We start from the raw sequence: 16,778 nt of genomic DNA, 5'->3' as shown, positions 1-16,778 counted from the left end.
CAGTGAAAAGGAAAATTGACATCACTCCCACAAAAAACTGCCTACCTGCACCAAATTTGCTAGATATGATGCCAGTAACATCCTTCACAAGTGTGCATGTCAATAATCGCATTATAAGTTAGCCCCACCCCCTGGTGACAGGAAGTGACCCTTTTTAAGGCCTGAACAGCCGGATGTGCAGTCTGGCTGCACTTTAGGTTGAGAAAAGCATTGGAAGGATGTTGCCGAGGGAGGCGGTGGCAGTAGACCAAGCGGCACTGTAGGTCTGAGGGCCTTCATCGCCGCTTGCAGCTTTCATAATTTTATTGTTTTTATTTTATTTTACTTCTTTTTTATTCTTTAGGATACTGTTGTTGAGTTTTGGATTGTGTACTGTGCATTGGTCAACTGTGTTGTTTTAAAGTGCTCTATAAATAAAGTTGGAATTGGAATTTAAACTACCACTAGCTGGTTAATTACACAACTAATAAACTTAAACTGGCCCAATTAAATAACACATTTAACTTAATTTGTTGTAGAATATTCAGCTAATGACTCACAACGCCAAAAAATGTCCTCATTTCATCCACTTACAGAGAAAATGCTTCCAAAACACCGGAAATAAATGACAGTCATGGTGGAACTATTGGTGTGTGGAACTATCGGCATCTCCGTGAACCACGTGACTTCCACATTCCATTCTGTCTATGGGAGTGTCGCCACTCTCATTGGAGCACTCTGGCCGGTTTCTTTAGTCCTGTCCCTTCCGCAGATGGCTAAATATTTTTAGTTTAATTTTTTAAATATGTGAACATTTCAGTCATTAGTGTGAGGCGGATTTTTAAAATGGCATTATACTAAAAAAAAAGGGGGGGGGGAAAGAGGAAAAAAGCAACACCTATCATACCTTTTGAACAATTCAAGATTTTTATTTTTCTACTATTGCAAACAGAAAATACAAAAATATCAAACAGAACAGAAAATACAAAAATATCAAACAGAACAGAAAATGGAGGTTTTGGGGAAAAAAGCTAAACAGGCATGCAAGTGCACAAACAAGGTATGCAATTCATAACCTATGTTCATCAAAACTATCCTATCTTTTCACATCATCTTGGTCCGTGCATGCGTCCTTAGGCCTGCTTGTAATATTCTGAAGATGTATTTATTTAACTGGGGTACCATAGTTCTGTCTCCAAGGAGACATATTCTTGATGACCGGGGGTGTTCACAATTTAACTATTTGCTCGTAATTTAGAACATTGTCCCATACGGGGAAAATCCTACAACATTCCCATAGTGCATGTGCCACTTTTTCCCCACACTCCGAGCGCACATTGTTGTTCAGTAAGCCCGTTCTATGAAGCCTCGATAGGGTAAAATAACCTATGAATAATCTTGGAATGCATGTGGGCACACACCCACCCTTCCTTTTAACAGAGATGCTCTGCGTTTGGTAGAATTCAAGATTATTCTGATTGCTTTACAGGCTCAGGAGGCGGAGGCTCTCCTGTCTCTGCCGGAGGAGTCGGCTGCTCCACCAGGGGAGGTTCCAGAGCCCAGCGAGACGTCACATGACACGGCCCGCTCGTCTGAAACACTGCGGCCTCAGCGGCCGTGCCAGCCCACTCACTCTAGGGTCAAACACCACTCTGGATCCAATGTTAGCTTCAGCCATGACACCGTTGGAGGAGAGGAGGACCAGGGACAGGTCAGAGACACGCTAGCACTGTCCAGATGATCTCAGAGGAGACATGATGAACAGTCATGAGATAAAGGAAGAACAATTAGTACTAAAGATTATCTCTGAACCTGATTTATAAACCACAGCACAGAAATATTGAACGCAAAACATGGTTTCCATGGTAACATGATGGTCTTTGTGTGGACTGAGGATAATCTGAGCTGCTGTCCTGAAGTCTGAATGTTACCTTGTTCCAGGATTTTGTTGTGAGCTGCTCAGAAGCTGAGGCTGAGGACTTTGTGTGTGACTACCATCTGGAGATGTTGAGCCTGTCTCAGGACCAGCAGAACCCAGCCAGCATCCAGTTTGATGACCTTTCCTGGCAGTTCCACCTCTCCTCCCTCAAGCCACTTGGCCTCAACATCATGCTCAACCTGTGCAATGCCAGCGTCACCCAGCAGCTCTGTCGTTTCTCTGACCACCTGTCCAACCTGGCTCTGCAGGAGAGCAATGGCACCGTGCTGCCTGTCAACGTCCCCTGGGGGCTCTGTGAGCTTTCCAGGCTCATAGGTGAAGGAAACTACACTGATCTACAGCTACTCTTATATTATATAATTGTACAGGAGCCAGACTGAGTTTCTACGTACTGCCCTGACTGCTCATGTCCATTGAAAGACAAAGTTGCTGGTGACGCAGTCTTGACCGAGATCCTGCCTGTCTGTTGTTTTATTAAGTTTTACTTTGAACTGAGTATAAATTGTTGTCTTGTCTCATAATCTGTCATTTAATACAGTTATGCTGCTGTACCTGTACAGTGTGCCCAAGACACATTTACCATAGTGGGACAATGAAGTTTATCTTCTCGAAAACAATCTGATAATCAGGAATAGTAACTCTGAACACTGATCATATCTCTTGTGTGTGAGATTGCGGAGGGGAATATGAATTATAATTCCAATGCTGATTCCATTGAGTCCTGTGTTTCCAGGCTTCACTCCTGGAGCCAGGGAGCTGTTCAAACAGGAGAACCACTTGGCTCTATACCAGTTGCCGTCTGGAGAGAAGACCAAGGAGTTCACCTCCCGCCGCCTTCACTACTTCACCAAACGCCAGCCTCCCATCTCCCACCTCATTTCCCTGTTTGTACGAGATTCCTCCTCCAGTAAGTCCAACCACACCTTTTACTTTTTCCCTGGATAATATTAGCGGCAAGAATAACCTTGGCCTTGCTGCGAACAGCAATCTACATGCTGGAATTAACTTCAATTCAACCATGTCACAGCATCATCTCAGGACATCTTACAGACACATCAGTTGGGGCCAGTTCAAAATGATTAGCCTAGTTAAGGAAAACCAAGAGACTGCATCTCATCCTGAATTGCACGATCCCCCACCCTAAGCTACATGATCCCCCACCATCAGCTCCATGATACCCCACATTGAGCTGCACGCTCCCCACCCTGAGCTTCACGATTCCCCACCCTGAGCTGCACGATTCCCCACCCTGAGCTGCACGATTCCCCACCCTCAGCTGCACGATCCCCCACCCTGAGCTTCACGATTCCCCACCCTGAGCTGCACGATTCCCCACCCTGAGCTGCACGATCCCCCACCCTCAGCTGCACGATCCCCCACCCTGAGCTGCACGATCCCCCACCCTGAGCTTCACGATCCCCCACCCTGAGCTGCACGATCCCCCACCATCAGCTCCATGATACCCCATATTGAGCTGCATGCTCCCCACCCTGAGCTGCACGATCCCCCACCCTGAGCTGCACGATCCCCCACCCTGAGCTGCACGACCCCCACCCTGAGCTGCACGACCCCCACCCTCAGCTGCACGACCCCCACCCTGAGCTTCACGATCCCCCACCCTGAGCTGCAGGATCCCCCACCATCAGCTCCATGATACCCCATATTGAGCTGCATGCTCCCCACCCTGAGCTTCACGATCCCCCACCCTGAGCTGCGCGATCCCCCACCCTGAGCTGCACGATCCCCCACCCTGAGCTGCACGACCCCCACCCTCAGCTGCACGAGGGTGGGGCTGCACTAGCTCTACTAGTCATTTTGCATCCCGGTAAAATGACCTTCAAAGCCTGTGCTGCACGTTCCCCCACAATCTTGCTTAACTTAAACAATGCTGCCAGTATTAGTTTGCACATTACTTATTTACTCCTGGTCATGTTATCTTTTCCAAAGTTTAACCTAATGCTGAAATTAGCAGTTACTGCGTGTATTGCGATATTTCTGTCCTCTTCTCCCCACACAGCAGAGGCAGATGGCTGCCTGTCCTGAGCCGGGTTCTGCCGGAGGTTTCCTTCCTGTTAAAAGGGAGGTTTTTCCTTCCCACTGTCGCCAGTGTGCTTGCTCAGGATGGGAGATGGAGTTGGACTCAACTCAATCTGTTGGTTTCCTTATAAAGGCTGTAATGAATTGGCTTTCATTATGTTTTCTTCTCTGTCTGTAAAGCGTCTTGAGATGGCTTTGCCGTGATTTGACGCTATATAAATATAGTTGAATTGAATTGAATTGATAATTGTATTAGTGCTGATCTCCAGTCAGTGGTCCATGTTTGGTATGATGAGTGATTTGGAAGTAAAAATGTGCCTTACTTCATTGTGAGATTTATCTTGATCATGTTGTAGATAATGTCCAGATGTTGTCCCACGGTTCTGCTGACCTGGTCCTGGAGGCCTGCACGGACTTCTGGGATGGAGCCGATATCTACCCCCTGTCTGGCTCGGATAGGTCTAGAGTTGAACTTTGATTTGACTGTTGAAAGTCTCATCTGTTAGTCTAGTCCTTTTGAACTCTTCCTTTTGCTGCTGTCTTTCCAGAAAGAAGGTTCTGGACTTCTACCAGCGTGCCTGTTTGTCAGGTTATTGCTCAGCTTTTGCCTACAAACCCATGCAAGTATCTCTCTCTACCCAACTGAATGGGAAGTGTGTGGAGTTGGCCCCTAGTCCCTGCCTCTTCTCCGGGGTGGAGTTGCCCTCCACCACTCCCATCAAACACAACTCCTGCAGGAACAGCTGGAGCTCAGATGGTAAGGGTTTGGCAGCAGAGGGAATAAAACTGAATGAAGAAAATGGTCCTTTTAGCTTTTTCTGTTGCTGCTGCATCCACAGAAGGAATCGGTGAAGGTGTCGAGCGGGAAGACTGTGTTCAGGCCCTGAGTGGGCAGATTTTCATGGGCATGGTTTCCTCACAGTTCCAGGCGAGGTTGGACACGGTCCGGCTCATTGACGCGCTGGTCACTGCTTGCATCCGTTTCGTGTACTTTTCCATGGACGATGAACTTCGTAGCAAGGTGAGTGATGGTCAGGTTTCACTAAACATGTTGAGTAATCAGGCACAACAAACACTTTCTCTAAACTACATTACATCAACCCAGAGACAGCAGCTGGTCTGCCCCCTGATTGGCTTGGTTTTTTTCAAAGGCTGCCGTTTAACTGTTTAACCATTATTGTGAAAAAAGTCCACTTACAGAGGACCAAAGATCTCAAGACCACCTTACTAACTTCTGTCAGCAAGCCCTTCGGAGACAACCACAAACTGCATGTGTTATACCTCTCAGGATTACTTTACTCATTCCTAGGATTACTGTACTCATTCCTAGGATTACTTTACTCATTCCTAGGACTACTTCACTAATTCCTAGGATTACTTTACTCATTCCTAGGACTACTTTACTAATTCCTAGGATTACTTTACTCTTTCCTAGGATTAATTTACCCATTCCTAGGATTACTTTACTCATTCCTAGGATTACTGTACTCATTCCTAGGATTACTTTACTCATTCTTAGGATTACTTTACTCATTCCTAGGACTACTTTACTAATTCCTAGGATCACTTTACCCATTCCTAGGATTAATTTACCCATTCCTAGGATGACTTTACTCATTCCTAGGATTAATTTACTCATTCCTAGGATTACTTTACTCATTCCTAGGACTACTTTACTCATTCCTAGACTTACTTTACTCATTCCTAGGATGACTGTATCCATTCCTAGGACTACTTCACTCATTCCTAGGATTAATCTAGGATTACTTTACTCATTCCTAGGATTACTTTACTCATACCTAGCATTACTTTACTTATTCCTAGGATTACTTTACTCATTCCAAGGATTACTCTACCCATTCCTAGGATTACTGTACTCATTCCTAGGATTACTATAATAATTCTTAGGATTTCTTTACCCATTCCTAGAACTACTTTACTAAGTCCTAGGATTACTTTACTCATTCCTAGGATTACTGTACTCATTTCTAGGCTTACTTTACTCATTCCAAGGCTTACTTTACTCATTCCTAGGATTACTATAATAATTCCTAGCATTACTTTAGTCATTCCTAGGATTACTATCCTCATTCCTAGGATGACTGTACTCATTCCTATGAATATTATAATAATTCCTAGGATTTCTTTAATCATTCCTAGAACTACTTTACTAATTCCTAGGATTACTTTACCCCATTCCTAGGATTACTTTAGTCATTCCTAGAATTACTGTACTTATTTCTAGGATTACTTTACCCATTCCAAGGATTACTGTACTCATTCCTAGGATTACAATAATAATTCTTAGGATTTCTTTACCCATTCCTAGAACTACTTTACTCATTCCTAGGATTACTGTACTCATTTCTAGGATTACTTTACCCATTCCTAGGATTATTGTACTCGTTCCTAGGATTACTATCATAATTCCTAGGATTTCTTTAATCATTCCTAGAACTACTTTACTAATTCTTAGCATTACTTTAGTCATTCCTAGGATTACTTTACCCATGCCTAGGATTACTTTACTCGTTCCTAGGATTACTTTACCCATTCCTAGGATTACTCCACTCATTCCTAGGATTACTTTACTCATTCCTAGGACTATTTACTCATTCCTAGGATTACTGTACTCATTCCTAGGACTACTTCACTCATTCCTAGGATTAATCTAAGGATTACTTTACTCATTCCTAGCATTACTTTATTAATTCCTAGGACTACTGTACTCAGTCCTAGGATTACTTTACTCATTCCTGGGACTCCTTTACTCATTCCTAGGATTACTTTACTCATTCCAAGGATTACTCTACCCATTCCTAGGATTACTGTACTCATTCCTAGGATTGCTATAAACATTCTTAGGATTTCTTTACCCTTTCCTAGAACTACTTTACTAATTCCTAGGATTACTTTAGTCATTCCTAGGATTACTTTACTCATGCCTAGAATAACTTTACTCATTCCTAGGACTACTTTACTAATTCCTAGGATTACTGTACTCATTTCTAGGATTACTTTACTCATTCCTAGGCTTACTTTACTCATTCCTAGGCTTACTTTACTCATTCCTAGTATGACTGTATCCATTCCTAGGACTACTTCACTCATTCCTAGGATTAATCTAGGATTACTTCACTCATACCTGGCATTACTTTACTCATTCCTAGGATTACTTTACTCATTCCTAGGATTACTATAATAATTCCTAGCATTACTTTAGTCATTCCTAGGATTACTATCCTCATTCCTAGGATTACTGTATTCATTCCTATGAATATTATAATAATTCCTAGGATTTCTTTAATCATTCCTAGAACTACTTTACTAATTCCTAGGATTACTTTACCCCATTCCTAGGATTACTTTAGTCATTCCTAGAATTACTGTACTTATTTCTAGGATTACTTTACCCATTCCAAGGATTACTGTACTCATTCCTAGGATTACAATAATAATTCTTAGGATTTCTTTACCCATTCCTAGAACTACTTTACTCATTCCTAGGATTACTGTACTCATTTCTAGGATTACTTTACCCATTCCTAGGATTATTGTACTCGTTCCTAGGATTACTATCATAATTCCTAGGATTTCTTTAATCATTCCTAGAACTACTTTACTAATTCTTAGCATTACTTTAGTCATTCCTAGGATTACTTTACCCATTCCAAGGATTACTGTACTCATTCCTAGGATTACAATAATAATTCTTAGGATTTCTTTACCCATTCCTAGAACTACTTTACTCATTCCTAGGATTACTGTACTCATTTCTAGGATTACTTTACCCATTCCTAGGATTATTGTACTCGTTCCTAGGATTACTATCATAATTCCTAGGATTTCTTTAATCATTCCTAGAACTACTTTACTAATTCTTAGCATTACTTTAGTCATTCCTAGGATTACTTTACCCATGCCTAGGATTACTTTACTCGTTCCTAGGATTACTTTACCCATTCCTAGGATTACTCCACTCATTCCTAGGATTACTATAATAATTCCTAGGATTTCTTTAATCATTCCTAGTATTACCTTTACCATTCCTAGGATTACTTTACCCATTCCTAGTATTACCTTTACCATTTCTAGGATTACTTTACCCATTCCTAGGATTACTTTACTCATTCCTAGGATTACTTTACCCATTCCTAGGATTACTTTAGGCAATCCTGCGATTACTTTTCGCATCCCCAAGATGACTTTACCCATTCCTAGGATTACTTTACTCATTCCTGGGATTACTTTACCCCTTCCTAGGATGACTTTACCCATTCCTAGGATGTCTTTACTCATTCCTAGGATTACTTTACTCATTCCTAGGATCACTTTACCCATTCCTAGGATTACTTTACCAATTCCTAGGATTACTTTACTTATTCCTAGGATTACTTTACTCAATCTTAGGAGTACTTTGTGTTTTGTGCTTTTTTTGTGTTTCCATACGTCCTTCGTTTAGAGGCTTCATTGCAGACAACTGTAGTGAAAAGCGTGTCAGTGTTCTGTTCCGTTCTGCTGGTGTGAAACGGTTTAAAGCAGGAATCGCTGCAGACGACTTCAGCTGAGATGAGTTTTCAGTGAAGACAAAGCTGCTTCAGGAAAACATCTCTGCTCCATGTGATAGTTGGTGGTTTATTTCTAAACGTGCAGGCTTTTCTTTGTGTTTACCATGGAACGTTACTAAGTGCTGTTGGAACTCGTTTGGCTTCATAATTCATGTCATGATGACAGTATTTTGATACATGCAGCACACCCTGGTCTCATCATTACCCACCTTTGATTATTACTTTTACTGGTCAAACAGGGGCAGATATGCTGCATCATATCTTCTTGTTGCTCTATCATCATTTCCCATCAGTACTTTTACAAATGTGTCCAGAGCCAAAATTCTTCTTCATCTTCTTCATCTTCATGCCGCTTATCCGGGGTCGGGTCGCGGGGGCAGCAGCCTAAGCAGGGAAGCCCAGACTTCCCTCTCCACTTCACACTCGGCCGCGAATCACTCAAGTGAGAGCTGGAGATCACGACCAGATGAAGCCAACAGGACTACGTCATCTGCAAAAAGCAGGGACCCAATCCTGAGGCCACCAAGCCGGATCCCCTCAACACCTCGGCTGCACCTAGAAATTCTGTCCATATAAGTTATGAACAGAATCGGTGATAAAGGGCAGCCTTGGCGGAGTCCAACCCTCACTGGAAACGAATCCAACTTACTACCGGCAATGCAGACCAAGCTCTGACACCTGTCGTACAGGGACCGGACAGCTCGCACATACTCCTGGAGTACCCCCCACAGGAGCCCCCAGGGGACACGGTGGAACGCCTTCTCCAGGTCCAAAAAGCACATGTAGACTGTTTGGGCAAACTCCCATGCCCCATCCAGGACCCCAAAGAGGGTATAGAGCTGGTCCACTGTTCCACGACCAGGACGAAAACCACACTGCTCCTCCTCAATCCGAGATTTGACTATCCGGCGGACCCTCCTCTCCAGGATCCCTGAATAGACCTTACCAGGGAGGCTGAGGAGTGTGATTCCCCTGTAATTGGAACACACCCTCCGGTCCCCCTTATTAAAAAGGGGGACCACCACCCGAGTCTGCCAATCCACAGGCACTGTCCCCGATGTCCACGCGATGCTGCAGAGGCGTGTCAGCCAGGACAGCCCCACAGCATCCAGAGCCTTAAGGAACTCCGGGCGGATCTCATCCACCCCCGGGGCCTTGCCACCAAGGAGCTTTTTGACCACCTCAGTGACTTCAGCCCTAGAGATAGGAGAGTCCACCCCTGAGTCCCCCAGCTCTGCTTCCTCATCGGAAGACGTGTTGGTAGGATTGAGGAGGTCTTCGAAGTATTCCTTCCACCGACCGACAACGTCCCGAGTTGAGGTCAGCAGCTCCCCACCTCCACTGTACACAGTGTTGATGGAGCACTGCTTCCCCCTCCTGAGCCGCCGGATGGTGGACCAGAATCTCCTCGAAGCCGTCCGGAAGTCTTTCTCCATGGCCTCGCCGAACTCCTCCCATGCCCGAGATTTTGCCTTGGCGACAGCCGAAGCCGCATGCTGCTTAGCCTGTCAGTACCCATCAGCTGCCTCCAGAGTCCCACAGGCCAAGAAGGCCCGATAGGACTCCTTCTTCAGCTTGACGGCATCCCTCACTGCTGGTGTCCACCAACGAGTCCTGGGATTACCACCATGACAGGCACCAACAACCGTACAGCCACAGCTCCGGCTGGCCGCCTCAGCACAGCCCATTCAGACTCAATGTCCCCCGCCTTACTCGGGACATGGTTGAAGCTCTGCTGAAGGTGGGAGTTGAAGCTCGCTCTGACGGAGGACTCAGCCAGACGTTCCCAGCAGACCCTCACAACACATTTGGGCCTGCCAGATCTGACCGGCTTCCTCCCCCACCATCTGAGCCAACTCACCACCAGGTGGTGATCAGTTGAAGCTCCGCCCCCCTCTTCACCCGAGTGTCCAAGGCATGTGGCCGCAGGTACGATGATACGACTACAAAACCAGTCATCAAACTGCGGCCCAGGGAGTCCTGATGCCAGGTGTACATATGGACACTCTTATGTTGGAACATGGTGTTCGTTATGGACAATCCATGATGAGCACAGAAGTCCAGTAACAAAACACCATTTGGGTTCAGAGGGGGGAGGGGTGGGCATGCTTCTAAACCAAGAGCCAAAACTCCCAAGTTGTATTTAGCCTTGCTGCACCCTTCCTGTAATAACTCTGGGACCGGCCCCATCGAGTTTGGGAACCACTGCTAACAGAATTACGTGTTAATTCTGATGTGTGTGATAATCTCCTGTGTCTATGTTTACTTAATTACACTGAGACATGACATGTAGTAAGGAAACTTTAAGGACTTTGTTGTTGGTCAGTAGTTGTTTTGTGGACCTTTCATCATGTCTGGATGAGATGTGAGGATGTTAAAAGCCACCTATGTTGGGATGAAATCAGTAACATTCATGAACAAGTTCACACGGTCAAAAAATGATATTGCTTCTAACGTCTCTGGCTTCAGTCTGACTGTACCTAATTAGCAGCTTCCCAGTGACGTATGGAATATACAGACATAGTAAATATAAAGTGTCGACGCTCAAAATCCTTTTAAATAGTTTTGCCCTTCCTTTAAACTAAATTAGAAAATGTAAAATGATGAATTTGACTCCAACACACCGTAAAGCATGTTGTGTAGAAATGCACATACAGACGGATGTTGTCTTCTGCCTCCACAGGTGTTTGCAGAGAAGATGGGTTTGGAGACGGGCTGGAACTGTCACATCTCCCTGACCCCAAACGGAGACAGTCCGTGTGACGGATCACCATCCCTGCACGAAGGCCTCCACCAAGGTAGCCGTCTTCATCAGACCCATTGCTCGTTGTGTTTCCAGTCACTGCGTTGCTCTCCTCCTCAGTGTGTGGTGGACTTCCGGATCTTTACACATGGAACAAAAAGAATCTTGGAGATGTGGGAAGATTTGTGGACGGACAGTCTATTGGAGTTCGATGCATGTTTTTACTTTTTGGCTTCATTAACTTCTCCCTGTCTGACTCTCAGGATGGATCTGTAGGCTTGGCAGGTTTATTTCTATCGCACCAGTCAGCATCAGGGTGATTCTAAGCCCTTTACGGTCATTAAAACATGAGAAAATGTTGTTTCCCTTTCGGCCGTCTGCGAATCACTGCACAGAGGAACTAGTGCGTTCCGGCCTGATGCCTTGATCTGGGCCTCATAGAACAGTCATGGCCCCTTCGGGGCTGCAGCAGCATAGCGGAGCAGGACTCGAACTGCTGTTCCATGTGGATCATGGATTCCTGAATTGGTTCTGTCTGCAAAGTTCTGCTGGGTTTGTGTTGAATCGTCTCCGTTTAAATAAAGCTGAACTGAATGCTGTCCTCGCAGCCAGCGTTGTCCTGATGGCTGGTAAGATGATTGGTACACGAACGCCACCTTGTGGTGGCAGACAGACACAACAGCTGTGGAAACACCAAAAACTACTGTTTCTGTGCCATCGTTGATCATCTCTGTCAGGAAACACCTGATCATTTATATCCTTCAGAACGTGTTATTATGTGATCACATGAGGGTCTGGCTTTCACTTACTAACTGCTCCACTCTGGATCAGAGATCAACTCCGGACTGTGTCCTGCAGGTTTTACATGTTTCTCTGCTGGAACATTTTTCTTCTCCAGCTGCCTGTTGTGTTCAAAAGCAGCTGAGCCTGATGAGCCAGATGTGTTGCAGCTGGGAAACATGTAAAACCTTCAGGACACTGACCCAAGAGGCCCGGAGGTGATGATCCCTGATGTGGGGGATCGTCAGCCCTCCAGTTTCACCTCCAGGTTAAACAAGCCTTTCAGAAACATTTCCATCGATCATTAAAGGAGTAGAATTCCACTAAAATCATTTTTGTCCTTCTGCTCCTTGACGAAGACTCCCGGGATGAAGCTGAGGGTCCGCTGCTGCCGGAGGAGGAAGTCCACTCGGACCTGGCCAGCTTCCAGCCCACAGACAGCGATGTGCCCAGCTTCCTGGAGGACTGCAACAGAGTAATGAATCCTAATCCATCAGGAAGTTTCTGCTGTTCTTTCCGTGTTGCTTTGATTCTTTTAGCTTCCAAAGTGAAGGAAATGTGGAACCGGTTCTTCCTGCATCTAAACATGCTCCTGTCCTGAAACCCAGCTCTGTCGGGGTTACACAGACAAACCAGAGCTTCTGAAACGGTCACATGATACCACCATGGAACGACTAGCGTCATGACAGGCAGTCTGTGATCATGTCATCAATGCAGGCATCTTGTTTGTTCCTGTTTTCCATGTGTTTCCTGGTTATTTCCTGTTTTCCATGTGTTTCCTGGTTATTTCCTGTTTTCCATGTGTTTCCTGGTTATTTCCTGTTTTCCATGTGTTTCCTGGTTATTTCCTGTTTTCCATGTGTTTACTGGTTATTTCCTGTTTTCCATGTGTTTACTGGTTATTTCCTGTTTTCCATGTGTCTCCTGATTATTTCCTGTTTTCCATGTGTTTCCTGGTTATTTCCTGTTTTCCATGTGTCTCCTGGTTATTTCCTGTTTTCCATGTGTCTCCTGGTTATTTCCTGTTTTCCATGTGTTTCCTGGTTATTTCCTGTTTTCCATGTGTTTCCTGGTTATTTCCTGTTTTCCATGTGTCTCCTGGTTATTTCCTGTTTTCCATGTGTCTCCTGGTTATTTCCTGTTTTCCATGTGTTTCCTGGTTATTTCCTGTTTTCCATGTGTCTCCTGGTTATTTCCTGTTTTCCATGTGTCTCCTGGTTATTTCCTGTTTTCCATGTGTTTCCTGGTTATTTCCTGTTTTCCATGTGTCTCCTGATTATTTCCTGTTTTCCATGTGTCTCCTGGTTATTTCCTGTTTTCCGTGTGTTTCCTGGTTATTTCCAGTTTTCCATGTGTCTCCTGGTTATTTCCTATTTTCCATGTGTTTCTTGGTTATTTCCTGTTTTCCATGTGTCTCCTGGTTATTTCCTGTTTTCCATGTGTCTCCTGATTATTTCCTGTTTTCCATGTGTCTCCTGATTATTTCCTGTTTTCCATGTGTTTCCTGGTTATTTCCTGTTTTCCATGTGTCTCCTGGTTATTTCCTGTTTTCCGTGTGTTTCCTGGTTATTTCCAGTTTTCCATGTGTCTCCTGGTTATTTCCTATTTTCCATGTGTTTCTTGGTTATTTCCTGTTTTCCATGTGTCTCCTGGTTATTTCCTGTTTTCCATGTGTCTCCTGGTTATTTCCTGTTTTCCATGTGTCTCCTGGTTATTTCCTGTTTTCCGTGTGTTTCCTGGTTATTTCCAGTTTTCCATGTGTCTCCTGGTTATTTCCTATTTTCCATGTGTTTCTTGGTTATTTCCTGTTTTCCATGTGTCTCCTGGTTATTTCCTGTTTTCCATGTGTCTCCTGGTTATTTCCTGTTTTCCATGTGTCTCCTGGTTATTTCCTGTTTTCCATGTGTCTCCTGGTTATTTCCTGTTTTCCATGAGTCTCCTGGTTATTTCCTGTTTTCCATGTGTCTCCTGGTTATTTCCTGTTTTCCGTGTGTCTCCTGGTTATTTCCTGTTTTCCATGTGTCTCCTGGTTATTTCCTGTTTTCCATGTGTCTCCTGGTTATTTCCTGTTTTCCATGTGTCTCCTGGTTATTTCCTGTTTTCCATGTGTTTCCTGGTTATTTCCTGTTTTCCATGTGTTTCCTGGTTATTTCCTGTTTTCCATGTGTCTCCTGGTTATTTCCTTTTTTCCATGTGTTTCCTGGTTATTTCCTATTTTCCATGTGTTTCCTGGTTATTTCCTGTTTTCCGTGTGTCTCCTGGTTATTTCCTGTTTTCCATGTGTCTCCTGGTTATTTCCTGTTTTCCATGAGTCTCCTGGTTATTTCCTGTTTTCCGTGTGTCTCCTGGTTATTTCCTGTTTTCCATGTGTTTCTTGGTTATTTCCTGTTTTCCATGTGTCTCCTGGTTATTTCCTGTTTTCCATGAGTCTCCTGGTTATTTCCTTTTTTCCATGTGTTTCCTGGTTATTTCCTATTTTCCATGTGTTTCTTGGTTATTTCCTGTTTTCCATGTGTCTCCTGGTTATTTCCTGTTTTCCATGTGTTTCCTGGTTATTTCCTATTTTCCATGTGTTTCCTGGTTATTTCCTATTTTCCATGTGTCTCCTGGTTATTTCCTATTTTCCATGTGTTTCCTGGTTATTTCCTGTTTTCCATGTGTTTCCTGGTTATTTCCTGTTTTCCGTGTGTCTCCTGGTTATTTCCTGTTTTCCATGTGTCTCCTGGTTATTTCCTGTTTTCCATGTGTCTCCTGGTTATTTCCTGTTTTCCGTGTGTCTCCTGGTTATTTCCTGTTTTCCGTGTGTCTCCTGGTTATTTCCTGTTTTCCATGTGTTTCCTGGTTATTTCCTGTTTTCCGTGTGTCTCCTGGTTATTTCCTGTTTTCCATGTGTCTCCTGGTTATTTCCTGTTTTCCATGTGTCTCCTGGTTATTTCCTGTTTTCCATGTGTCTCCTGGTTATTTCCTGTTTTCCATGTGTTTCCTGGTTATTTCCTGTTTTCCATGTGTCTCCTGGTTATTTCCTGTTTTCCATGTGTCTCCTGGTTATTTCCTATTTTCCATGTGTTTCTTGGTTATTTCCTGTTTTCCATGTGTCTCCTGGTTATTTCCTGTTTTCCATGTGTTTCCTGGTTATTTCCTGTTTTCCGTGTGTCTCCTGGTTATTTCCTGTTTTCCATGTGTCTCCTGGTTATTTCCTGTTTTCCATGTGTCTCCTGGTTATTTCCTGTTTTCCATGTGTCTCCTGGTTATTTCCTGTTTTCCATGTGTTTCCTGGTTATTTCCTGTTTTCCATGTGTCTCCTGGTTATTTCCTATTTTCCATGTGTCTCCTGGTTATTTTCTGTTTTCCATGTGTCTCCTGGTTATTTCCTGTTTTCCATGTGTCTCCTGGTTATTTCCTGTTTTCCATGTGTCTCCTGGTTATTTCCTTTTTTCCATGTGTCTCCTGGTTATTTCCTATTTTCCATGTGTCTCCTGGTTATTTCCTGTTTTCCATGTGTCTCCTGGTTATTTCCTGTTTTCCATGTGTCTCCTGGTTATTTCCTGTTTTCCATGTGTCTCCTGGTTATTTCCTATTTTCCATGTGTCTCCTGGTTATTTCCTATTTTCCATGTGTTTCCTGGTTATTTCCTGTTTTCCATGTGTCTCCTGGTTATTTCCTTTTTTCCATGTGTCTCCTGGTTATTTCCTTTTTTCCATGAGTCTCCTGGTTATTTCCTGTTTTCCATGTGTTTCCTGGTTATTTCCTGTTTTCCATGTGTCTCCTGGTTATTTCCTGTTTTCCATGTGTTTCCTGGTTATTTCCTGTTTTCCATGTGTCTCCTGGTTATTTCCTGTTTTCCATGTGTCTCCTGGTTATTTCCTGTTTTCCATGTGTCTCCTGGTTATTTCCTGTTTTCCATGTGTCTCCTGGTTATTTCCTGTTTTCCATGTGTTTCCTGGTTATTTCCTGTTTTCCATGTGTCTCCTGGTTATTTCCTGTTTTCCATGTGTTTCCTGGTTTTTTCCTGTTTTCCATGTGTTTCCTGGTTATTTCCAGTTTTCCATGTGTCTCCTGGTTATTTCCTGTTTTCCATGTGTTTCCTGGTTATTTCCTGTTTTCCATGTGTCTCCTGGTTATTTTCTGTTTTCCATGTGTCTCCTGGTTATTTCCTGTTTTCCATGAGTCTCCTGGTTATTTCCTGTTTTCAATGTGTCTCCTGGTTATTTCCTGTTTTCCATGTGTCTCCTGGTTATTTCCTGTTTTCCATGTGTTTCCTGGTTATTTCCTGTTTTCCATGTGTTTCCTGGTTATTTCCTGTTTTCCATGTGTCTCCTGGTTATTTCCTGTTTTCCATGAGTCTCCTGGTTATTTCCTGTTTTCCATGTGTCTCCTGGTTATTTCCTGTTTTCCATGTGTCTCCTGGTTATTTCCTATTTTCCATGTGTTTCCTCGTTATTTCCTATTTTCCATGTGTCTCCTGGTTATTTCCAGTTTTCCATGTGTTTCCTGGTTATTTCCTGTTTTCCATGTGTTTCCTGGTTATTTCCTGTTTTCCATGTGTCTCCTGGTTATTTCCTGTTTTCCATGTGTCTCCTGGTTATTTCCTGTTTTCCATGTGTTTCCTGGTTATTTCCTGTTTTCCATGTGTTTCCTGGTTATTTCCTGTTTTCCATGAGTCTCCTGGTTATTTCCTGTTTTCCATGTGTCTCCTGGTTATTTCCTGTTTTCCATGTGTCTCCTGGTTATT

At 43.7% G+C, this 16,778-nt stretch overlaps 1 protein-coding gene across 4 annotated transcripts in view; it reads left to right on the top strand.

The window, feature by feature from the left end:
- tmem94 (transmembrane protein 94) overlaps nt 1–16,778 on the top strand; it is a 92,334-nt gene that overhangs the window by 63,148 nt on the left and 12,408 nt on the right. For all 4 annotated transcript variants that reach the window (XM_079261227.1, XM_079261228.1, XM_079261229.1 and 1 more), the window contains 8 exons: nt 1,469–1,690; nt 1,921–2,233; nt 2,652–2,825; nt 4,312–4,414; nt 4,504–4,712; nt 4,795–4,976; nt 11,207–11,321; nt 12,406–12,521. In XM_079261227.1, coding sequence (XP_079117353.1) covers nt 1,469–1,690; nt 1,921–2,233; nt 2,652–2,825; nt 4,312–4,414; nt 4,504–4,712; nt 4,795–4,976; nt 11,207–11,321; nt 12,406–12,521 — 1,434 coding nt within the window. The remainder of the gene's footprint in view (nt 1–1,468; nt 1,691–1,920; nt 2,234–2,651; nt 2,826–4,311; nt 4,415–4,503; nt 4,713–4,794; nt 4,977–11,206; nt 11,322–12,405; nt 12,522–16,778) is intronic.

Source organism: Telmatherina bonti (genome assembly GCF_933228915.1).
Source record: "Telmatherina bonti genome assembly, chromosome: 21".
Classification (NCBI taxonomy): Eukaryota; Metazoa; Chordata; class Actinopteri; order Atheriniformes; family Telmatherinidae; genus Telmatherina; species Telmatherina bonti.
Note: the sequence above shows the minus strand (reverse complement) of the source record. Positions and strands in the feature narration are given on the sequence as shown.